The 25,727-nt window shown below is 35.2% G+C and overlaps 1 protein-coding gene across 2 annotated transcripts in view; it reads right to left on the bottom strand.

Moving 5' to 3' along the window:
* TBC1D15 (TBC1 domain family member 15) overlaps positions 1 to 25,727 on the bottom strand; it is an 80,345-nt gene that overhangs the window by 20,936 nt on the left and 33,682 nt on the right. For both annotated transcript variants that reach the window (XM_003259551.4, XM_030819981.1), the window contains 7 exons: positions 20,662 to 20,800; positions 16,243 to 16,453; positions 8,203 to 8,305; positions 6,629 to 6,826; positions 5,462 to 5,590; positions 4,773 to 4,876; positions 3,609 to 3,703 (listed from right to left, as the gene is read on the bottom strand). In XM_003259551.4, coding sequence (XP_003259599.1) covers positions 3,609 to 3,703; positions 4,773 to 4,876; positions 5,462 to 5,590; positions 6,629 to 6,826; positions 8,203 to 8,305; positions 16,243 to 16,453; positions 20,662 to 20,800 — 979 coding nt within the window. The remainder of the gene's footprint in view (positions 1 to 3,608; positions 3,704 to 4,772; positions 4,877 to 5,461; positions 5,591 to 6,628; positions 6,827 to 8,202; positions 8,306 to 16,242; positions 16,454 to 20,661; positions 20,801 to 25,727) is intronic.

Consider the following 25,727-nt stretch of genomic DNA (forward strand, 5'->3'; position numbering starts at 1 on the left):
TGATGCCTAGTTTGTTGAGGTAATCTAGTTTCATAATTCATAGTATTATATAATCTCATACTATCTATGTTGATGACCCCTAAATTTATCTCCAGTCCCATGAATTCCAGCCCTATATATCCACATTCAACTCAACATATTAACTTATGGACATTCAATATAGGCATCTCAAAATTAAAGTCTAAAACTGAATTCTAAATATTCCCTTCCAAACTTTCTTCTCTAACAGTTTTTCCCATCTTAGTAAAAAACAAAAACAAAAAAACAGCAATATTGGCTGGACACAGTGGCTCATATCTATAATCCCAATGCTTTGCAACACTGAGATGGGAGAATTGCTTGAGGCCAGGAGTTGGAGACCAGCCTGGGAAACATGGTGAGACCCCATTTGTACAAAAAAATTTAAAAATTAGCCGGGTGTGATGGTGCGTGCATGTAGCCCCAGCTACTTGGGAGGCCGAGGTTGGAGTATCCTTTGAGCCCAAGCTGCAGTGAATTATGATTGTGCCACTGCCCTCCAGCCTGGGTGACAAGCAAGAATCTGTCTCTTGAAAGACAAAAAACCCAGCAATATCCATATGCCATATCCTCTTCCATTTATATCAAGCAGTTGCTGTTCCTCTCTTCCCATCTGGATGCCTATTATTTCTTTCTCTTGCCTGATTGCTCTGGCTAGGGCTTCCAATACCACACTGAACAGGAGTGGCGAGAGAGCCCCCTCCCTTTTTCAAGTTTCTATTCAAATATCACTTTCCCACTAAAAGCTGTCTCTGCTTGCCCAAGTTAAAATGGCAACATTGCACACAAACATCCTAACCCTTTTCCTTGCCTTATTTTTCTATTTGGCATGTATCACTAACATACCACATATGTTACTTACTTAAATTGTTTACTGTCTGTTCTTCCACAGGAATGAAAACTCCTTTAGGGCAAGAATTTTGCCTGTTTTGTGCACTGATGAATCCCCAATGCCTAGAGGACAGCCTACTACATAATAGGCACTAAGTAATACTTATTGAAAGAATGAATGAATGTATGAACGCTTGAAATAATCAATTTGGTTTTCAGAAATATCCCTTGGTGATTTAAACCCATTCATGCCAGAGGTTGCGAATTTTTGTGTGTGAAAAATCAGACCTTGAGCAGTAGGATAGAAATAACTCCCACAAGCTTAGTGTTCCAATTTATGCTAACAACTAAGTCTCTTTTTCCACTAAGTGGCACATCTGTTTCCATGGATATTTATACTGATAATACCCAAACTTCTATCTCCTGCCAGACTAGTCCAGACTATTCAACTACCTATTTGACATTCCATTTGTATGTTTCACCTTAAGGTATATATACCTTAACAATTCAATTTCACCATACCCCATTTCTCCTCATCTCCATAAGGGGTATCACTAACTGCCCGTTTTCTAGTCAGAAACTGAGTCCTATTTTTTAATTTCTCTTTCCCCTTCACACCCCATATTTAATATATCAGAAAGTCTTATCAACTCTATCACCAAAATATAACTTGAATCCACCTACTTTGTTTTTTTTGTTGTTGTTGCTTTTTGGTTTTTTTTGTTTTTGAGAAGGGGTCTCGCTCTGTCACCCAGGCTGGAGTGTAGTGGCACAATCACAGCTCACTGTGGTCTCAACTCCACAGGCTCAAGTGATCCTCCTACCTCAGCCTCCCAAATACTGGGATTACAGGTGTGAGCCACCATGGCCGGGTTCACCTACTTCTTTTTACCTCCTCTGCTACCATTTCTTGCCTGAACTTCTACTTTCCACTAACTGGTCTCCCTATTCCTACTCTTACTTTGATGGAATTTCCACAAAGCAGTAAAAATGATTTTAAAATATACATAAAATACTCTTCCTTAAAGTGCTCCAATAGATTCTCATCATACTTAAAGTAAAATCCAACTTATTGGCATGTATGCAAGACCTAAAGCTTACTGCGTAGTTTTGTTTTTAACAAAAGTAAATTTATACCACCCAAAAAGCTTTTGATAAGCACTCTCAAAATACATTTGGGAAAAAGCATTATAGAAAAAGAATGCTTTAAAACTAACTTATTTTATACACTTCTACTGGCAGAAAGCATTGTATAGCCGAAAGGCCACTTAAAATTAGATCTGAGTATGAATGAGTCTGAGCTATAAAACTAACCAGATAGACGGCTTAAGACAACTGACTAACCTTTCTGGGCTTCAATTTTATCTGCTAAAAATGAACAAAGTAGGCTACAGTATGTCTCAATTCAAATTACATTATGGGGACTTTAAGTATCTAAATTTTCTTACCAGTCTCCTGGAAAGGATGAGAAAAGGACATGAAAGGTTGAGAATATCAGAGACATCAACACTGATGCTTGATATAAAGGGAAAAGGATATGGCATGCAGAAAGAAGAGGCTTAAAACACAGGTTTAGCTGACCTCTAACTTCCCTTCCAGTTCAAATATTTTATGCTCAAGCAGGAGTAAAACACCAGAATCCCTTATTGTTTTTCCTACTGAAAATGAAAATAGCAAGAAGCTTCAGTTAGAAACTTTAGATAACTCCAGAACTCAGGACTCCCAACCTTTTGCCTTAATCAGAGAAAGGACAAAATTTATTCTGGTATAATTTACATTTCAGAAAAATAAATTCTTTTTGGATCAAAAGTATCACTGCCAAAAAGATCCTGTTTTTATGTCCATAAATGGTACCAAATCAGCCTGTTATGTTGGACTTTCTAAATATAATTTAAAAAATTATTTCTTTCATGGGAGGGTGTTAACAGCAGTAACAAATCCCTCTGTCATTCTTTATGAAACCACAGATATACAAATCCAGATACAATATAGGAATTTCAAAACTAAGTTCCAGTACTATCCAATGCTATCCTAAAATTACAGAGACAGTGTAATAAGAACATTAAACTGGGCTCTGCACTTATTTAAACCATGTGACCTTGGACAAGTCATTTATGTTCTCCACGCTTCAGTTTCTCATTTGTAAATGGAGATTATGAAATGCAACTAATGCTTTTATGATAAAATTCTATCAAGCATCTCTGTGTTTTAGAGAATAGTTATCCCCAGGTAACTACTCTATTTTCAAATGCTAAACTTTGTATCTGGAGTCATTTATTTAATTTTAAAAATGAAATACATGTATATTTAAAGAAGTTCTAAAGGAATATAAGCCAATACCTATTAACCATAATTAGCTCTGGGTGACAGAAACAAAAATAATTTCTATTTACCTCTTTTTGCTCATCTACAGTTAATTTTTCTACAATAAACAGACTTTCATAATAAAAAAGAAAATAAAGTTTTTTAAAAATGAAATTAATTCAACAAGCAAATACAGGTAAACAATCCTTTTTAGAAATTCATACTTTGGAACTGAAAATTAAATATATCAACACTTATAAATAAACTTACTGAATTAATATGCCTATTGGAAGAGGAACAACAAAGAACATTAAACACACACTGCAATGTACTTTTCTATTCTGATTTCTCTTTTGAGCCCTAGTGCTGTTAGCATGTATCTTCACTTCTTTACTCTTATCAAGATTTCAATGTAATCCCCTCTTGCATTTCCAAAGTTGTTAAGAAAAAATTACCGATAAGACTTCTATAATCTCTTAACCTCGAATTTCTTTTCTCTTGTTCCTGGCTGACAGATTTCCACTGCAGTTTCATTCTGAAGTATTCATCACTATAGAAAACAATTTGACACCAAAGAAAGCTATTTGAAAACTTTATTTTTAACATTGTTTAATTGGGTTTTTCTATAAACAGTATATCAAAGCATTTATGATGCTAGTGGAATGTAAGTTTATAAAAACAATAGCAAAATGTTTAAAGTTATGACAAATAAGTGAAAACAAAAGAAAAAAATAACCTATACATATCACAAAGTTTATGTGATAAACTTTGTTCAACTACTAGAATAATTTTAGGTATTCTTTTACAAAAACATTTATCTCATCCTTAAAATCATCTCTAAAAGTATTCTAGTCATGAAATATTTTATAAAGTTACCAAATAATTGTAAATACAAATCTAAGTGACTTTTTTTTAAAAAAAAATGTGATATTATAGTTCCATTTCCAAGCAGTTTATTGCAGAAACTAGTTAATGTAAAAATGTCTTAGAAGAACTGGTAAACATGCTGAAAAGAGAAGACTGTCAGATAACTTAAATATGCACATAATGACTGAAAATAGCTTTAAATCAAAGGCTAGACTGACAACTGAGAACAAGAAGTTGTACCTGGAAAGTTGGTCTGTGTTTCCTTTCAAGTCTGAGAAATAACTTAAAATAGAAATACTCTTCCAAAAAGAACGAAGGATCCATTATAAGAGTATCAGAAAAGTAATTTAAAGGTAATTAATCTAAATAGCAAATATATTTCTTATGAGCCAATTTTATAATTTCGTAATGAATTATAAAAATGAATCAAGATGAATGAGAGATGTTTTTAAGTGTATGTCTATATAGTTATCTTTCAAGTATGCAAATGGCTTGTACAAGGCTTATATAAGGGAATATGTTTATCTTCTTTTTACATATTCACAAAAATAAATGCAACGAGGTGCTTCTAATAAGTGTTTCTGATTTAAAATAATTAGAATGCTCATAATTTTTTAAGTTAAAACAATAAAAATGAAGTTGTTTTTCCATTCCCCAGTCTATTCCAAATCCTCATCTAGAAACCCTGTACTAATTTGTATGAGTGGGTTACTTGAATCTCTTTGATAAATGTACAAAAGACCATTACTTACGTTTTTTGCTTTTGTAATTGGGTTCTTTCCTCCTTGGTACTGTCCCAGGGAAAATAACCCAGAAGAAATTTCCATGCTTGCTTTCTCAATGCATGACTAAGTCCCTGAAGAAAGCATGCATATTAAACACATGAATGAAAAAGAATGTAATACTGTAAATTCACAAAACTTGCATTAAAAAGGAAAACTAATCTTTAAGAGGTAGTTTTATATATGTAAATAGTTCAATTCAGTAAATGCCATCTTGTTTTTTACTTCTAGATCCAAAAGATGTAAGCAGCTGCCAGAAAGTTTAAACAGTGCACAGAATACAGTAGACTACAGCAGACAGACAGTGGGACTGGTGAGTCTAAGCCCAATCTTACAGAATAAGGCAAATGCCACTGGAATGCAGGCCTCCTTCACAAAACCCACAGAACTTTAAGTACGGAAGAATTCTTCCCCCAGAGTTAAGGGTATCCCTCTACCCAACCCCCAGGAACATCACAAGCGCCTCACTCTGTCCTACTCAATCCAGGAATTTGAAGGCATCATTCATCAAAGAAATAACAGAGTTCATTCTTCCCTACTTCCCCCACCAAAAAAAAACCAACAACAACAAAAAAACACACCAAAACAGTAACAATAACAACAAAAGCCCTAAATACTAGGAGTTTATAAGACAAGCCATATTAGAGTGTTTAAATTACCCCTCTAAATATCATCTGCTTCATATTATCTACATTTAAAATTCTTCCTTCAGAATCAATGTTCTTAGTCCATTCTTCCAGTGATACTGGTTCTCTCCTTTGAACAATAGGCCGTTCTCCCAAATCAATCTAAAAATAAGATAAGCAATAACAAGTACATACTTAACCAGTGAAATGAAATAAAGGCATATAGAAACTAAATTTAAAATACTATTTTTCAGACATGACTTCTAATACTTTTAAGATCGTCCCTTATTTTCCCATGTTTAGTTTAACTATAATAGTTAGCATTACATGTATTTCCCTTCTATTAAACACACAACAAACTGAGTTACAAATTCAGAAACAGGAAACCCCACAGACTAAAAATATTTGTTATTAAAAGAAAGTTCTTTACTATTTTGGGTTCAATTACATAAGTATAGAACATTCAACATGTAAATTCTGTAAGAAACCTTCAAACCAAATGATATGCTGTATTATTTAAAAAGAGAGAATATATAATTATTCCCTTAACCATATTCTAAAATTAGCTTTTCTTCTAAAGTTTGTATTTCTCAGAATTGATTCACGACCCACTAGCTTCACTCGGCATTTTCTATAGTGTTTTATTCAATTAACAGATGTTGGTAATTTTAAGATGCTATTTGCAAGATAAACCCTTTAATTAAGCACTAAAATTTAGATATTTATAGTTTTCTAACTATGTACAAGCCTGGAATTATAGCAAATTTAAGTCTTACTGAGCACATATAAAGATCTGCCATAATTCAGGCCAAAACCCATCTTACTTAAAAAAGGAAGTATTACATGAGAATAAAAGCCCTACAAGTAGTATCCTGACTAGCTGTCTCTGATGGCTATGAGAAAACATGCAAGTAAGGAACAGAACTAAGAGGCAATAGGAAAGGTTCGCTCTTCACTCTGCTATGCACTCAATGAAACAAACTTCATTATTATCAAAAGGTAATCAAAGAAGAGAGATCCAACCTTAATCAAGAAAGAGTATAAGATAGAGAACAAATGAAGAATTTAGTGGCAGGACAAGCACTCATTGTCAGATATACCAGCAAAAAGTTGTAAGGAAAGAGGCAGATATAACCAAAATTATAGTACATGTTCTCCTGTTAAAATATAAGAGCTATATTAATACTAATCTTTACTCACTCTTGTGATGACTTCAAATCCTGGTTCTTCTTGTTGATTTATCTTTAGACCTGGAATAGCATCACTAAGAAAATCTGCCATTTCTGAAGGTGGTCGTTGATGTGTAGAGGGATCGCTGCCTCTCAAACTGTCAAAAATGTAGTTTGTGACTTTGGAAAATCCTATCATAGTTGCCGTATAAGGGTCCTTTTTAATTTTCTATGTAGTAGGAAGAAAAATATTAGCATTATTAATTCAAATAAAGAAAAACGAATACTCCATCATGGGCAAAAAAGCAAAGCTTTTTAAAAGAAAAGAAATCAGGACTAAAACAGAGTGTTCTAAGATTATCTTAAATTTGTATTTTCTTTCTTGGAAGAAAAATTTAAATTTTCTAAGCCAATCATTTCATTTGGTTAAAATAGCATAATAAATGACAAGTTAATGCTACTGATTGAATTGCAGATAAACAAATGATTTGCAGGCTTCACTCAATCTGCATACATCAGAAAACATACGCAGTGCTTACTTTCCAGTGGTGAATGGCCCACAACAGCTTTCTTCTGTCTAGCAGTCCTGCCTTCATACAAAAAAAATATGTCTTGAAGTGTGTACTACCATGCTATTCTGACACAAAATATGTGATGGCTAAATTTAAAAAGTCATATTTAAACATTAGCTGACATTTTAATCTAATTATATGAATAGTAAATCATGCCAACAAGAATAATTTATTCTAGGACCGTGCTACCCTGGAAAACAGAAAAAGGTTTTTCTACTGTTAAGTGCTAGGGTAACTTCTGAAGCCCAAACTATTTGCTCATTCATATTTAGCAAAAATAGTTATTTATTAAATAATGTTTTTCACAGTAAGTAAAATTATCCTCTTATTTTCCATTTTAAACAGTGTTTAGTTCTCTCTCTCATCCTCTTTCCTAAAAAGTTCCCTCTATACCTTATTAATCTTTACATCTTCAAAACCAGGAAAAGAATAGCTGGGACACAGCAAGCACTCACATATTTGTTAAATGAATAAGTGAATAATAAATGAATAAACCATCTCATTACTTTACATAGTCATCTGAGTGATAATTAAATTTACTTCTGCCTATTATTAAGTGCACATTTTTAGCCAAATGCAAGAACAGTACTCAAATATTCTTAGGGGAATAAGATTGCCATGACGTCAAAACAACCTACTTAAATTCAAACCAGATTTTTGGCTAAACTGATCATTAATGAGTTCAAACTGGCCTACTCTGTGATCCCTGGCCTAATCAATAAAAGTTACGATACAAATCTACTGATGTCTAATTTTAGTATTATAATAAATGGAGAAATTGCCTTATGAGTAACCAAGAACCAAGGAAGCCTCTGAGTCTTGCAAATAACATGAAAACTTATTACTGTTTCTGTAAAATTACAGAGAATAGTTCCAAAAAGATTACACACACACCCACACACACATATATACACGTATATATACGTATATATATGTACCTGTCTCATTTTGCATACTCTCTGAGAAGATGAGAAGTACGGGGTATATAAAATAATGCAGTCAGAATAATACAGGATAGATCTAAGAAACATACTTGTATTAAACCATATGCTGGCTCATCAAGAAGATTTTCAAAAGACTGTGAAAGACTCTTATTCTGACAATTCACAAGAAGTGTTCTTTTATCCTGTGGAGATCTATAATAAAAAAGAGGATTTGTAGAAAATACTAATATACTGTATCAATTACTACATGAACAATTACTAACACAAATGTTCCTTACCAAAAAAAAAAACAAAACCCAAAACATTTTAACAGTTTTCCATTAATACATTAGCAAATATTTAGTAACTATTTTAAAGGAGCTTCAAAACTACATGAAACATAAAATACAAAATTAACAAATACTAAATACACTGTTTATAACATAAATAAAACAAATATAAAGTGTATTTTTATTCCAGGTAAAGCCAAAAGGATTAAATTGGAATGAACCTAAATTCTTCTCTAGAACTATAGTAGAAAACCATTACAAGATATCTGGCTTTATTACCATAAAAATTAAAGAAAGCCAAAACAGACATTAGGAGTCATCAGTATGTAATATTTACATACAGAAAATATGTCCTATTTTGAAATGATTTCTACCTTCATTCACAGCTTAGTAATACTGCAATATAAAATGTTAAAAACGTAAGCTATATTAGTTATTTGATAAAGATCATTAATCATGCTAACCATAATTACAAACACACATATGAACATATTTTAACAAGATTATTATGTATGGTTGGGTAATACTATGCTTATTAGTTCTTGCTTATTAAACTCTACAAGCAAGTCTCTTCACATTTCTTAGTAATGACAGAATTTAACAACATGTTTTCAGAACAGACATCTAATTTCTAGTCATCTGACAAATTATCCAGTCTTTTTTCTATTTAGTGAGTTTTATGACTTAGTCAGTTCTAATAACTCTACAACTTTTCTATGTTTAAAATAAAAATTAAATGTGTTATTTTGCTGCTATACACCTCCTGTTTATTATAAATGTTTGAGATAAGATCTTTAATAACAGTTATCTCTTCTCAATTCTAACATAACAGGATGTAACAGTAATGCTAGAGTGGATATGAAATCCAAAACAGGATCTTATATTCTTACATAGTCAGAAACAGCACTCGATCTGCATATACAATAGTAGCTAATAAGCCCCTTGGCTTTTTAAAAGGGGCTGAGGTTGAGTCATTTGATATAGAAGGAAAAAAAACATACATTTTAAAACATTTACTTTTCTGAATATTTTGAGGGGTCATAATTAATAGGCAGACTTACAGATTCTCTCACAAGGCATTTTTTAAATGATGGACTTTGAAATGCAGCATCAGAAAAGAAAAGTAGCTAATAAAGAAACAAAATTTTATTCCTAGCACAGTGCTGCTGGCACTGCCATCATTTTGTTTCTAACAATAAATCAAGTCAAATTATTTCTTTAAAACCCAAATAAAAAATGCTCATGAAAGTCAAACCACTGCCTATACATATAAAAGAGGAACCAACAGGCAACTTTCAGCTATCTGGGCTCAGATAACTCTACGGCTCCATATCTTAAACAGTGGCCACTAAACTGGAGATCAGAAGATGAAATGACTGCCTTACCAACAAGCAACCACAAATATTTTTTAAAAAGAAATTCCTTCTTTTCTTTTCTCATAACTATTGCTCTGTGATGGGGGGTGGAGGAAGCTCTAAGAAGGAGGGAAGATATGAAGAAATTAAAGACCTGACTGCCCCAACGGAAATCAACAAAACACTTAAAAAGTACATCGGTCAAGGGACAAGTAGTATACTGTTATACTGCTAGGTAATTGCAGAGCTCACCATAAGGAAGACTGGTATTCCAAAATATTACCAGAATGTTTCCACCTGCTGGGTCACCACACTGATTTAATCTATAAATATATATTCTGGGAAGTTGATCTCTCATGCTAACATTATTCAAGACTTTCAAACTCATTGCAGCAGTAAGATGAACTTTTAATGACGCTAACCCAGCAATTCTATTACAGCCTGCTAAACAATTTGAAGAAAACTATAGTCTAGTATCACAACTATAGAAGCATATCTCCTGAAAATTCTGAAGTATATCCCAGGCTTTGGTGTGAGCCTCTGCCAAAGACCTCATAATAAACTCAGAAATTATAAACTGAATAATGCTTGTATACCCAAATGTAGCAGTAACTATTTTATATTTCTGTTGAGAATGACCAATATGTAAGGCTAAAGAAATAAGCAGCATTGCAGAGATTATCAATCAAAACTGGGAATAAAATATAGAAAGGTACAATAACAAAATTTTACATCTAGAACCTAATCTTTTAAATGGTTGGTGCTGTTTAACGATACAACAAATTTGGCTTTTTAAGGGAATATTTTACTGCTTGGATATTTGCGTATCAATATAAAAATGGCCCAATATACAAAATAACTTAATGGAATCAACAGGTCTCATTCACATCTTAGCAACCAACTTGGTTTCAGAAAGGTAAGAAAAATATATTTGTAGCTCATTCTTTTATCCAAGTGAATATCACATTTTAAATGATGATAAATCAAAGAACACTTACAAACATGAACAAATTTGACAATTTGTTTTCCTGGTAAACAAGAAAACTATCTGAAAAATATTAAGCATCAAGAAGATGGCCTATGTTGCACTGACTAGATCGGATTGTTGAGACTGAAAGAAGGAACTACACATGACTAGCCTAGCAGAGCCTCTTCCTGGCACTTGTGAGCCATCTAGGTTGCCCATTCCTAGATTACTGGCCATCTCTGCTCGTCCATATGGTAAGGCCCCGCTCCTGTAAAAGGAAGGTCAGCTCTTTATGAAGACAAACTTAATTCACTAGGAAGTGGATTGAGAAGACAACATGGCCACAAATGCAAGCCACATTCCTCAATTTAGCTTAATCAAAAATAAAAAAAGTTATCTGGTCTAATTCTCTTGGTTTTGAACTCAAAAGAAGACAGGAGGGGTGACCACTGGCATCCCAATGAGGCTGAAACCAAGATTTCCTTGACTACTCTTCTTTGTGGTCTCTAAAACAATATTTGACCATAGAAATAAGACTCTGGAAACATCGTTTTACTTAGGATAACTGCTCCAGGGACAGGAAATGAGACCCCCTGGGCTGACACCTAGTAGAATAAAAATTGGGTATAATATTTAGAAATTTTCATTTATTTGAACTTTAACTTAAAAATTTGGGAATTCCACTTATTTGGATCTTAACTAACAAGAACAAGAGCCTTTAAATTTCTCTTTAAGAATTTTGTAATTGACAACAGCAAAGGTATGAAATAAACCTAAACGCCCATCAATGGTGGGCTGGATAAAGACAATGTGGTATATATACACCATGGAATACTACGCAGCCATAAAAAGAACGAGACCATGTCCTTGGCAGCAACATGGATGGAGCTGGAGGCTATTTTCCTAAAGCAAATTAATGCAGGAATAGAAAGTCAAATGCTACATGTTCTCACTTATAAGTGGGAGCTAAACAACAACACATGGACACAAAGAGAAGAACAACAGACACCAGAGCCTACTTGAGGGTAGAAAGTGGGAGGAGAGAGAGGATCAGAAAAACTACCTATCAGATACTATACTTATTACCTGTGTGACAGAATTATTTGTACACCAAAACCCCGTGACATGCAGTTTACCTACTTAACAAACCTGCACATATACCCCTGAACCTAAAATAAAAGTTAAAACAAAAAAGAATCTGACAGTGGGGGATGGCTTATATAAATTTGGGACTTTTTAAATACTGGTGAATATTTACTTGGAATAGCTTTATTCTACTACTTGGAATAGCTTTATTCTACTACTTGGAGTCTATAAAATCTATGGTGAGCTACATGGCATAATATAATTGGGCATAATTTGTGACAGGAAGGAGAATAGGGAGGGAGCACTTATTTTCAGCCTAGAGTATGGAGGGGCCTTGGAGATAAATATTTGATGCACTGTTTTTACACATTTCAGACCATTCATGGGTCAAAACGTAAATTGCCCTCCCAGTGTCACAGGAGAATACACAAAGCAGTGGCTGACATTAGAAGAACAGCTTTTGAAGTAGTCACTTTAGACACTATCTCCTTCCCCAAGAAGAGCAGCCACATCCTGGTTCACTAAAAACTTAATGATTAAGTCTAATGAGAAGAGAACAAAGTGTACAAAGCTTTTTCTCTTTTACCAGATCATTAAAGGGTGCAACTAATTACTTAGGCTCACATCTCCTCCAACTCTATGCTCCCCTTAGTTGATTTCATTCTCTCTCAGAGTTTCAATCACTCCCACTTACGGAAAACTTACATATTATCCTAATATACTTTTATATTGCCATATGTCTTATTCACGGCACTTACTATAGCTGCAACTTAAGGCAGGGGCCATGTCTTTTTTGATTACTGCTTTCTTTCCAGAAAATAGCACTACTGCATCTAAGACACAGTAGGCATTCAAAAAAATACTTGAATTAAATGAAGAAAAAAAAAAAAAAACATGTATAAGGAACACCGTTCCATGGCTTCACATTTCCAAAAGGAAATAAGCACTTCTAAAGAAACTCTCCTTCCCAGGGACTTAAGTGCTGAGACTGAGAAAGAGTAGGGTGCATGCTTGGCATAATTCCTTCCAAGCTCTCTCTCTTTCCCTCTCTCTTAGATCTGCCTATCAACAGAGGAGGTGCCTTCATTCTGCTCTCACTCACATCCTCAGTGGCCTGTCCTCATTAGGAAAGCCTGTGGGTGTCAAGAAGTAACAACAACCAGTTTAGTTCAAAACTAATCTGGGGTGAATTATTATAATGTCATATGTCTAAACCCCTCTAATAACAGTATTTTCATCACCATTTCTGATTCTTTTTTTTTTTTTTTTTTTTTTTTTTAAGGCAAAGTCTCGCTCTGTTGCCTTGGCTGGAGTGCAATGACATGATCTCGGCTGACTGCAACCTCTGCCTCCCAGGTTCAAGCAATATTCCTGCCTCAGCCTCCCGAGTAGCTGGGATTATAGCTGGCTTTTTTGTATCTGTAGTAGAGACGGGGTTTCACCATGTTGGCGAGGCTGGTCTGAACTCCTGACCTCAAGTGATCCGCCCACCTCAGCCCTCAAAGTGCTGGGATTACAGGCATGGGTCAGTGTGCCCATCCCCATCTCTGATTCTCATACCTCTCATTTGTTTACAAATTTAGAAAAGGAAACAAGCTTTCACTTGCTACTCTCACGAAAACATGAACACCACACATTCAAGATACATATACCCCTATTAACTGCTTAAGTGGTTATCAGGACTATCCTTGAACCCATCCAGGATAGATAACTCTATCTCCTGAGCTAAAACCTGTCTTCTAATTTCTTTTTAGAGTCACATAAAGCAAATCTCCAATCTGTTTCTCACAATAACCTTTCAAAAATTATTTGTCAAATTGATAATTATCATACCATTTATTCATTCAACTAATATTTATTGCACATTTATTATGTATCAGACACTGTAGCTAGGAACTAGGAAGAATATGGAAACAAGATAGATACAATCCCTATCCTTCAGAAGTATACATTCTAGAGTAAAACACAAAAGAATAGACAAAATTATTGTATGCTGTTAGATGCCATGAAGGAAGCAAACAAGAAAATTAGATAGCGAGGAGCAGATAGGAAAACTACATTAGATGGGGAAAGAGGGCATCGTGGAAAGCCCCTCTGAGGAAGTGACCTTAAATGGAGACCTCAGGGATCAGAAAGAGAGGAAAATATTCCAAGTAGAAAAAACAGTATGCATAAAGGACCTTAAGACAAGAAAGAGTTTAGAGGGTTTTAGGAACTGAAAGAAATCTGCATGAGTAGAATGGAAAAGACAATGGCATGACATCAGTTTTAAGAGCTAAGACAGGGCAGGCCCTTGTTGATGACAGTGAAGAAGTTTGGATTTTATTTAATGTTGCATTGAAATTTCTCTTCTTCAAGTTAAACCACATCCTTCAATGAAATATTTTTCATAGGACCATTTTGATCCCCTTCCTTACACTGGTTATCTCTTTAATACAGAATAGGTAGTCTAGCACATTTAAAATGCAGTGTTTACTACTTGCAGTTCAAGCCTACTTCTCCAAAATATAATCAGTAAAAAGGAGAGAGGAGCTACCACCTCCCTCATCCTAGATATTACGCTTTAATCAACAGTCTCAGACCAAATGATCTCATTTGTGAGTTACGTCACAACACCAATACCGAGCTTACTATGGTGCTAAAACTCCCAAGTCTTTAATGCCTGCTACTCAATAACCATAACCTTATATTCCAATCATGATACTGTCTCTCCTGAAATCTACTCATCCTCTCAGTGGTAACCTATTCACAGGTTCTCACTTCGAGATCTAAGATCCACATACCACCAAGCAGGTCTGACTTTCTTACACTTACTGGCACTGAACAGCTTGCCTATTGCCGGCCAGAGGTGATTAACATAGTAGGGGAGAATCTCATGCCAGAAAATACACAGTCAAGAATCTTCCAGTTTTTGTACCACTTCTAGCTTTATGTAATCTAAATTTAGGCAAGGTGTTAAATTCTAGTATAAAGTGAGGACATTATAAATGAAGTTAGCAGCCAGGCGCAGTGGCTCACGCCTGTAATCCTAGCACTTCAGGAGGCAGAGGCAGGCAGATAATCTGACGTCAGGGGTTCAAGACCAGCCTGGCCGATATGGTGAAACCCTGTCTCTACTAAAAAAAATACAAAAATTAGCCAAGCGTGGTGGCGCATGCCTGTAATCCCAGCTGCTCAGGAGGCTAAGGTGGGAGAACCGTCTGAACCCACGAGGCAGAGGTTGCAGTGAGCCAAGATTGCACCACTGCATGGAAGGAAGGAAAGGAAGGAAGGAACGAAGGTTAGCAATCATTCCCTGCAGTTCCCCCAAGCCCAAAACCTCAACTTCTCCCTTCTTACCTCCATATATCCAACCCATCACAAAATCTAATCCTAAATACTCCAATACTTCCATCTTTCCTATCACTATCCCAGTTCAGGCCACTTTAATCTCACCTGGGTAACTGGAAGAACCTGCTAACACGACTTAAAAGATGCTTTGTGCTTTGGACTTTACTTGGCTCTTTGGCTTCATCTTTAACTGTATTACCCTCCCCTCCTCATACTTTGCAGACCTGTAATACTGAATTAATTTGTTGTGTGACCACATCATGTTCGTACTCTTTCCTTCATCTAAAACATCCTTCCCTCTAAATATCTCCTTCCCGTTCCTTATAGTGATCACTCATTTTTCAGGTATCTACTTAGATGCTTCTTCCTCCAGGAAGTCTTCCTTGATCCCTACTCCCAGTCTGAATTAAGTGCCCCTCATTCCTTCCCAGGAACTCCCAAAGCAGCTTACACTTCTTTCATCTTAGTCCTTCAGTTTTAATTGCCATTTTACTTGTTGACATCCTTCACAAGACTATGAATTCTCTAAGACCCAGGAACACCCCTGTTTTATTCACTACTAAATATCAAGCAACTACTACAGTGTTGGGATGTAATAGATACCCAAAAAATATTTGCTGAGAGTAACAGTGAGGCAGCATGTGCGTGTATAGATGCACACAGGTAACTAAATGAGAGACAAGATTTTTGGAAAGTGGTAAGGCCTTGTCTTCCAACTGAGAAATAATTTTATAAAGGACTTAGGACTTGCCTGACTTAAAGTTGCAATATCACAAGTAAAATTGTATATTTAATAGAAAATACACAATAAACGGTAAATTAGGTAAATACATAGGCCATAAATTACTAATGCATTATCATTCATTTAAATGTATAAAAAATATTAAACTACTCTCTTCTCCGTAACAGTAATTAGGTGGTAAGTCTCAGATTCAAATTACTAAAATAACACAATATTATTCAGTCATTGTTCCAAAGAAATCAGTATCCCAGAAAAAACAAAGCTGTTCATGTCCTCGTATGCAAATAGGTCACTGATGCCCAAGGTCAAGTAAAAATAGTTTGCTTTGGGATTAATACAATGATCCGGTTTCAATAAGTAGAAAATAATATGATACTTACTCACACAATACCACATATTTTTCAAGAGATTCAATCAGTAGTTTGCTATCTCCTTGATGAAAGTGTAGAGCAGGGAGAACGACGTCATCCTTTAGACAGAATACCAAATAGGACCAGCCCATACCCTCTTTGTTTTGCTTGATTGATTTCAGGTCTGTCAAACTGAACAGGAATGACCATTTGCTTTTCCCATTTCTATGACTTGGAGCATCTTAAAAACAAGAAAGTGGGGCAAAATATTTTTGTTCACCTTTTTAAAAGGTACTGACAGTGCTCTCCATGACTGCCTAACATAAATTAGTTGAACCCAGGGAATCAGTACAGCACTCATATTATTATGGCTTCCACCTGTGTTAGATATGGCAACTTATATGTTCTTTAAAAAATGATTTTTAAAATAATTATCCTACCACATATAAATGTTTTAAATGTTATTCCTATGTAAAATATAAGCTTTGCCCAAAAAAACTGATCATGGCTTTGCAAGCAGGCAGACTGGATTCATATTGCAGCACTACCATCTTACTAACTGAATGATCTGGGACAAATTGAATTTCTCTGAGCCTCAGTTACTTCATTTGTAAAATGGAGATAATTATACTTACCTCCCATTGTAATTCTATTAATAAGAATTAGGAGATAATACTTTTCAACTTACTAGTACAAGCCAAGTATACAGAAAATTCTCAGTAAATGTTTATCTGTCCCACTCCCCCCGAAATAAGAATAGCTTAATTCTCTTGAAGAGTCAAAAAACAAAACAAAAACTTTTATTCCTTCATTTCCTTTTGTAATTATTTTTAGGACACTACACTAGCAGTGAAGTAAGCATACTGATATAAAAAAAACACTGGAGTGAATATACAGACATTTTATTTGCAGAAAAACAAAGTACAGCAAGGAATTGAGGATGAAAAGATAAAAAGTTGTGAATGCTTCAAAAATAATGAATACATTCAATTGCTAAATTAACTGTCTACTAAATTAAGACCTCAGTTCAAATCAAATTATAGTTATGTAAAATACAGCATGTTCTGAGTTTGTGGCCTCTTTATAGAAGCGAAAATTCCAGGTTTGTGAACATTATCGTAATTGATAACAAGCAACTTAAATATCAACTATTTAAACAAAAAACTGAAAGAGAAAAAACTATTTCTTCTCACTAATGATGCTAGTACTTACAATTCACTTCTAATCTAAAACACCATGTTAACAATTTAACTACAACATAAGCAAGTCGTGTCTCTGAAATTTTAAAAAACCTTTGCTAAAATGTTATTTCTTAAGAAGTGTCATACTATCCTGCTACTCAAGACCTTTATTAATTCTGTCCCACACTACCAATCCCACAAAGATAAACTACTTAGAAGGAAGTTGCTTACAAGACTAGATCAGAGGACATATTAATCAGTGTTGACCTGCATGGATGTATCACCTTCCTATCTGTAATCATCTCCAATAAGATCTCTTGAACTCACAAAAAGAAATCTACAGCTTACAGAAACCTCTATCTGCAAGGAAATCATGTGCCATCATTATTTCAGGGACACTTCAACAAGTATCATTTGAAGGAAGCTAAAGTAATTTATCTATATACAATGACCAGCAGCTTTCACACCAGTTTGGACAGCGAACTCACATGTAAGATATACCAAATTAGGTGCCATGTGCCCACTTGACTACTTTACATAATGTTTCACTGGTATTTATATTTTAGAGCTCATAAGACCACTTCAAGCTGATATCTAAGTGAGAACAGTTCTAGAATTTCAACTTATTCATGAATCATTTAAGTGTGAATGTACTTAGACTACCTAGAACAGATACATACTGCTGGCTTATCTGCAAAGACCAAAAATATTTCACAGAAAAACAGCAATGAAAAAAAGAAACCCAAAAAACTACATATGGACAATTTTTTAAATTAAATTCTTCAGTTGCACAGAGTATTTTATCTAAATTAATGCAAGAAAATCATATGAAGTATATTAAATACTGTATGTATGCTATATGAATTATCAGGAGTTTGTGCATATTCAAGAGTGAAGGTTTTACATAGATTTTTCCCTCATTAACAGAAGAGACATATAGTACATACAAAAGAAAATGCCTCACACATTTCCACATTTAAAGCTCTGACAAAGAAATATTTAAATTTAAAGCCCTGACAAACAAATATTCTAGGCCTTCCATTAGAATAAAAGCTTCATGAGAACAGGAACTTTATCTTGTTCACAGCGATATCCTCAATATCCTCAGTGCTAGAAGAGTGGCTAGCATACAGTAAACAGTCAAAGATGAAAGATCTATTGAATAAGTGAATTAACAACCTAGTATCAAGTCAACATAAAACTAAACTGCAAAGTAGTCTGCTGCAAATAGCTAGCCAGAAATAGAAATGGTTGCAAAGGAAAACACAAATCAAGAGTGAACTCAAAATATCTTTCTACTCAAAGCAAAGGTAAAGAAAATTAATTAGTTCTAATGAATTTACTATGTTACCAAATACATGTAAAAACTATCTCCAACACACTAACATGAGAATACTAAATATAATGGCAGAAGAACTGAACAAACAGCTCTATTCTTCTTGTAAGAGCAGAACAGTTCAGTAAGTCTCTATATGCCTTGAATAGAATTAACATTAAGGACAAACTTTATTTGGATGGATCTCTAGAACAAACATGAGACAGTCTGATGTTCTTGGAAGGAATATTTCCAAAACATTTAACCTGTCTGGTATATAACAACAAAGGATGTAGCAGTAGAAACTCTTACAAAATGTAAAGCAAAATGCTCTTAAGAAATATAAAATTAAATAAGTCTGATAGTCAATTTTTTAAAGGTTTGTCCCAAATTGCCTTTGTGCCTCACACAAAAAAGAAAAAAGTACAAAGTTAAAAATGAGAAGCGTAAAAGATAAGAAAAACAAAGGCTTTTTCTTTTGGGGAAAAAAAAACTTTTAGAAAATAAGAAAGTTTTGTAATGAAATACATTTAAAACCTCTGGAATTTCTCAAGCTTAGAAATGAACTCATGGGCTTAGAAAATGCCTCCTTAACTTTCTTTTTTTTTTGAGACGGAGTCTTGCTGTGTTGCCAGGCTGCAGTGCAATGGCACGATCTCGGCTCACTGCAACCTCTGCCTCACAGGTTCAAACGATTCCCCTGCTTCAGCTTCCCCAGTAGCTGGGACTTACAGGCATGCGCCACCACGCCTGGCTAATTTTTTTGTGTGTTTTAGTAGAGACAGGGTTTCACCATTTTGGCCATGGTTGTCTCGATCTCCTGATCTCGTGATCCGCCTGCCTTGGCCTCCCAAAGTGTTGGGATTACAGGAGTGAGCCACCGCACCCGGCCTTTAACTTTTAATAACTACAAAATAAAGTCTGTTCACTTTGTAAGTCCACTCTGTGGTCAAGCCATAAGCAGGATTACATCAGTCGTTTTTTGCCAAGCTACACAGCTACAGAGAAGTTCTCAACTCTGACCACATATTAAAGTCATTTGAAGACCTTTCAAAAAGCACAGATGCCCAGGCTATATCTCCAGAGTCTGATTTTTGGTAGTATTTTTAAAAAATCTAACCTACCCAGGTGATTTCAATGTGCAGCCAAGGCTGAGAACCACTAATAAAGTGATCTTTATTGTCAGATTATGCTTTTCTCATCCATGTAATGCTTCTTTCTTTTATGAAATTCTGGGCTACAAACCTATATAGCAATATTACTATACTGAATACCATAGGCAACTGTAACACAATGCTAAGTATTTGTGTATCTAAACACGTCGAAACGTAGAAAACGTGATGCACTGCGCTGTGACCATACAAAGACTATGATGTCACTAGGTGACAGGAAATTTTCAGCTCCATTATAATCTTACGGGCTTATGGGACCACTGACATACAGGCGATCAGTCATTGAAATGCTGTTATGTGGCACATGATTGTATATATGTAGAAAGGAGAATAGTCACTGAACACATATTAAGGGAAAACTGCAATGAGCCATGAAGAGTCCAGCAAGATGCTGAAATTAGAATGGTATGGTTTAGTAGTATACTCCGCCTCCCCCTGTTACTTTAGGATAAAATAACATGATTATTACAATTCTACTAGATTAAGAAAAATGTACATGAAGGACAGCCAAAGGAATGTTTTAAAGTGGTTCTATTTTCTGCCATTAATAACTATAAAATAGAGCAAGTATTTTAAAATCTTTTTTGAAGCCACAACCAATAAAACAAAAAAAAGAGATGAAAAGGGAATATAACTAAAATATGAGATTTATACATATTAACCAAAGAAATTAATCATCCTTCTCACTGAGGAGCATTCAAGAATCTTCTCTGCATTTTTGTTTATTAGCATATTATATTGTAGCAAATCAGTTTAAGATTTCAAAAGACTTAATTCATACCTCCATTGGTATGTGGTTTCCTTTTAAATGAAACTGTATTAACCATGTCCCATTCTGCTTCGTAACTGTTCAGATGTTCTGATCCTCGATGACCTCTTTCTTTTGGGGCCTGAGTCCATTCTACAACTGAACTGGAGTCCTAAAATAATTATAACATATAAAATATTTAAAGTCTAAAACAAATTTCATTTCAATCCACAACATCATCTCAGCTTCAATATTTGTAGGCAGGCTGCAGACGACATCACTGGTGGGAAAACTGAACACCATTTCCTATCCTTTTCTCTCTTGATTATCTTTATCAAAAAAAAAAGCTAGAGAAGCTTGACTAGACTCCCCTGCAGTCAGAGTTGCCAATGAAATATAAGCAGAAGTCAACTCTGAAAATGGCTTTGCTTTCATAATAAAAGCCTCATCCTTTTTTTCCTGTTTCCTGCTTTGAATGTAACCATGCTGCCTAAAAATAGTCTTCTTCTGACTATAGGGAAAAAGCAAGAGAACCACTGCAAAAAGCTCCCAACCTCCAAACTTTTAGTTATTTAAAGAAAAGAGCCCAATGGTGGCTATTTAAGCCATCAATGGTTGTATAATTTCTTATAGGCAATCAAAATTAGCTAAAAGCAACATATTCACATGTGTAGTTCTTAGAATTTTCCATTTTTAAAGATAATAAAACCAAAAGTCTAAAATGCAATATGGTTTGAGTAAATCAAAAATTTAATTTCTATACAACAAAAGACACCATATATAAGCTAAAGATAGCACAACTAGAACATTTTTCTAAAATATATAACAAAAGAAAAACATCCAAATTACAAAACAACTCCTATCAATTTATTTAGAAATAGACCAATATCAAAACAGAAAAACAGGCAAATGGTATGAATAGGCAAGTCAAAGAAGAAGAAATATAATGTAATAAACATAGAAAGATGTCCAACTTCAGTAACAATGAAAAGCAAGTTGACAGATTTCTATTTTTTGCCCCATTCAATTAAAAAAGATAATATCAAATATGGAAGACAACGTGAGGAAATGGACCATCTCACACTGCTGATGACAGTGCTCATTACTACTGACACAGGAGGACAAACTAGGTCTTTCTAAACATATACATACACAAAAATAAAATGCATACAGGTAAAAGTCTGGAAAGATATACATTAAACAGAGACAGGTAAGGGAGGCCGAGCGAGGTGGCTCACACCTGTAATCCCAACACTTTGGGAGACCGAAGCGGGTGGATCACCTGAGGTCAGGAGTTTCAGACCAGCCTGGCCAACATGGTAAAACTCTGTCTCTACAAAAAATAGAAAAAAGTTAGCCAGACAAGGTGGTACATTCCTGTAATCCCAGCTACTCGAGAGGCTGAGGCAGGAGAATCGCTTGAACCCAGGAGTCAGAGGTTGCAGTGAGCCAAGATTGCGCCATTGCACTCCAGCCTGGGTGACAACAGAAAAACAGCGTCTCAAAAAAAAAAAAAAAGAGAGAGAGAGAGACAGAGACAGGTAAGGGAAAAGACTCTAGTCAAGCAGAGCTTCAACTTTCTATTACTTGAACTTTTGTAACAGGATTGTATTCATGTGTCGATAGTATAATTCTTTTTTAAAAGGGAAAAGGAAAATTATTAAGAATGAAAAGAAACTATAAAGGCACAAGAAAAATTAAGATGTAAGAAATAGAAACAGACTAAAAAACAGTAGGGAAACTGAACAAACGAAATTATAAAATAGATTGTTTTTTCTTCCAGTTCCTTCCTCAAATGTCATTTCTTGTTTGACGAGTTTTTTTTTAAATCAACCCTCAGGCCGGGTGCAGTAGCTCATGCCTGTAATCCCAGCACTTTGGGAGGCCAAGGTAGGTGGAGTTTGAGACAAGCCTGCACAACATGGCAAAACCCCGTCTCTACTAAAAATACAAAAATTAGCTGGGAGTGGTAGAGGGTGCCTGTAATCCCAGCTACTTGGGAGGCTGGGGCACCAGAATTGCTTGAACTCAGGAGGCAGAGATTGCAGTGAGCCGAGATTGCACCACTGCACTCCAGGCTGGATGAAAGAGAGAGACTCCTTCTCCAAAAAAGAAGAAAAAAAAAAAAAAAAACCCTCATCACCATCCCTATTAACCCTATCGTCAGTAGTGAGGAAAGCTAAGAAGCATCTACAAGAGTACTCTGTTCCCCACCTCTCTCTCTGACTTCTATCTACTTCCCCCTACCAACTCTGCATACAAAAAGGCTCAAATTGGTAGGTCATGCCAATAATCAGGGAAATAAGGATTAAAGGTCAACCTGAAGACAGGACAACTAAGTCCAAAAGGCTGGAGTTTTGGAAAACATCACTTATATCTAAATTAGGAAAAATCAAGCACAATGAGCAAAGGAATGATGTACCGAAATCAGGAGAATTAATTGAAAATCAACCTATACAAAGAAGTTGGCAAGACTCCCAGCCCTTTTTCTCCACTCATTTGCCAGAATACTGCCATCCAAGCTTACCCTTTCCAGGCAGGAATCTGCAGATTCTTCTCAAATCTACTAGCCCAAAAAGACGTGGATTTTGACATTAGGGATTCTCCAAAGAAACAGCTTAGCCATGCACCCCAGGAAGAGTCTCACTATTACCAGGCCTATCCACACCTACAGAGAATATCACTGTTGTGCATCTGCTCTTAAATTTGTTAAATATGAGCCCCACACTACATAAGCAACGAACATCAAAGACAAGTTATCTACAGAAAACAGAGCTCAAATGAAATGAGGTGGGGGCGGGGCAAAAGGTCACTAGAGTTGGAAATGGACTACATAGGGAGATGAAGAACATCTAAGAACTTAGCTATCCTTAAACTCCTCAGTAATAAGAAAATATATTACAACCACAAAGAACAGAATGCTAATGCTATTCCTTTAAAAGGGGACACGAGGACACTCAGAACAAGAAAGATGTCTTAGTAATGAAATCATAGCAAAAAATGAAAAAGGCAATAGAAAAGTGAATTTCCTAGAAAATAGTAGAGACCAATAAATAAATAAGAAAGAAAAAAAGAAAGAAAAGAAAGAAAAGAAAGAAAAAAAGAAAGAAAGAAAGAAAGAAAGAAAGAAAGAAAGAAAGAAAGAGAAAGAAAGAAAATAGGAAAGAAAAGATTTTAAAATTACAGGACCAGTCCAGAAATTGTAGAGTTCCAGAAAGAAAGAAAACAGAAAATGGGGAAGAAATCATCACTAAAATAAATCAAAAATATTTTCCAGAATTAAAAAAAAAAGACAGAAGTTTCCATATTAAAAGAGCTCATCAAGTACCCAGCACAATGTATTATAAAAACAAATCCACAAAGGCACATAACCAGAACGTAAAACCAGAAACAAAAAGACAATAATTAAAAGCTTCTACAGAGGTTTAAAACAAAAAAACAAATAAACACACATAACATGGGATCAGGAATTAGAATGCATTAGACTTAACATCAATAAAGGAAAGTAGAAAACCTGGGGCAAAACTTCAAAAACAGCCAGGCGCAGTGGCTCACGTCTGTAATCCCAGCACTTTGGGAGGCTGAGGTGGGCAGATCACTTGACGTCAGGGATTCGAGACCAGCCTGGCCAACATGGTGAAACCTTGCCTCTACTAAAAATACAAAAACTACTCGGGTGTGGTGGCACACACCTGTAGTCCCAGCTACTCCGGAGGCTGAGGCAAGAGAATCACTTGAATCCAGGAGGCAGAGGTTGCAGTGAGCGGAGATCTTACCACTGCACTCCAGCCTGGGAGACAGAGAGAGACTCTGTCTTAAAAAAACAAAACAAAAAAACTTCAAAAAAAAAAAAATCCACGGGAAAATTTACTTTCAAACTGTAATTCTTGGCCTGCCAGGCCAATTCAGAATAAGGCCAAGTCTTTAAAAAAAAAAAAAAAGAAAGAAATGTTTTTGTTCCCATGCACTCTTTTTCTCAGGAAGCCCTGGAGCTGCACCAAAACAAGGAATAAATCAAAACAGAGGTTGGCATGGGATACAGAAAACAGAGGGATTAAAATATGGAAAAGAGGCAAAAAAGAACCCCCAGGAAAGCTGCTGCACTGCAAACTAAGAGAGCAATCAGTCCAGGATAAGCCTGTGAGAAGGCTCTAGGATAAGAGTATCTAAGAAAACGAAATTAGAAGACAATCTATGTGTTTAAATATTCTGAGAAGAAATGTAGACAACTGAGCAAGAGTTTCAAGGTGATTTATAGATAAAACAGAGCTAACTCCCTACCTTCCACAGTGAGGAGTCAACACACAATGTGTAAATTGGAAAAAAAAATAGTAGTGTTAGAAGAATGTTATTTAGACACAGGGCTATAACTAATCAAAAAAACAGCTACAAGGTTTATGATTGCCTTGGGAGATGGAAAATTTGGTGGAAAAGTGAAATACCTCTGTTTTCCATAATAAACCTTCTAAAACCCAGAATTTATGTAGGAAAATGTGTAATTTGAATTAGAATGAATTTTATAAATAATAAAATCTTTAGGGCTAGGTGTAGTGTCTCACGCCTGTAATCCCTGCACTTTGGGAGGCCGAGGCAGGCGGATCACAAGGTCAGGAGATCGAGACCAGCAATATGGTGAAACCCCGTCTCTCCTGAAAATACAAAAAATTAGCCAGGTGTGGAGACGCACGCCTGTAGTCCCAGCTACTCGAGAGGCTGAGGCAGAAAAATCGCTTGAACCCAGGAGGTGGAGATTGCAGTGAGCCAAGATCATGCCACGGCACTCCAGCCTGGGTGACAGAGTGAGACTCTGCCTCAAAAATAAATAAATAAATAAATAAAAATAAAACCTTTAATAAAAAGTTATGAGAAAATATTGAACAGACACATATGAAAAGCACAAAAACATAACAGAATTAGAAGTACAACCATTTAATTAAAAAATCTGTTCAAATGATTCCTTATCTTACATCATAACACAAAAATTAACTCAAAATGGACCATACATGAGAAATTACTTAATGGGTATAATGTACATTACTCAGGTGATGGAGACTTGATGTGGAAGCGAGAAGGGAGGGAAAGGGAAGAAGAAAGAAAAA

This window comes from Nomascus leucogenys, chromosome 10 (genome assembly GCF_006542625.1).
Source record: "Nomascus leucogenys isolate Asia chromosome 10, Asia_NLE_v1, whole genome shotgun sequence".
Taxonomy (NCBI): domain Eukaryota; kingdom Metazoa; phylum Chordata; class Mammalia; order Primates; family Hylobatidae; genus Nomascus; species Nomascus leucogenys.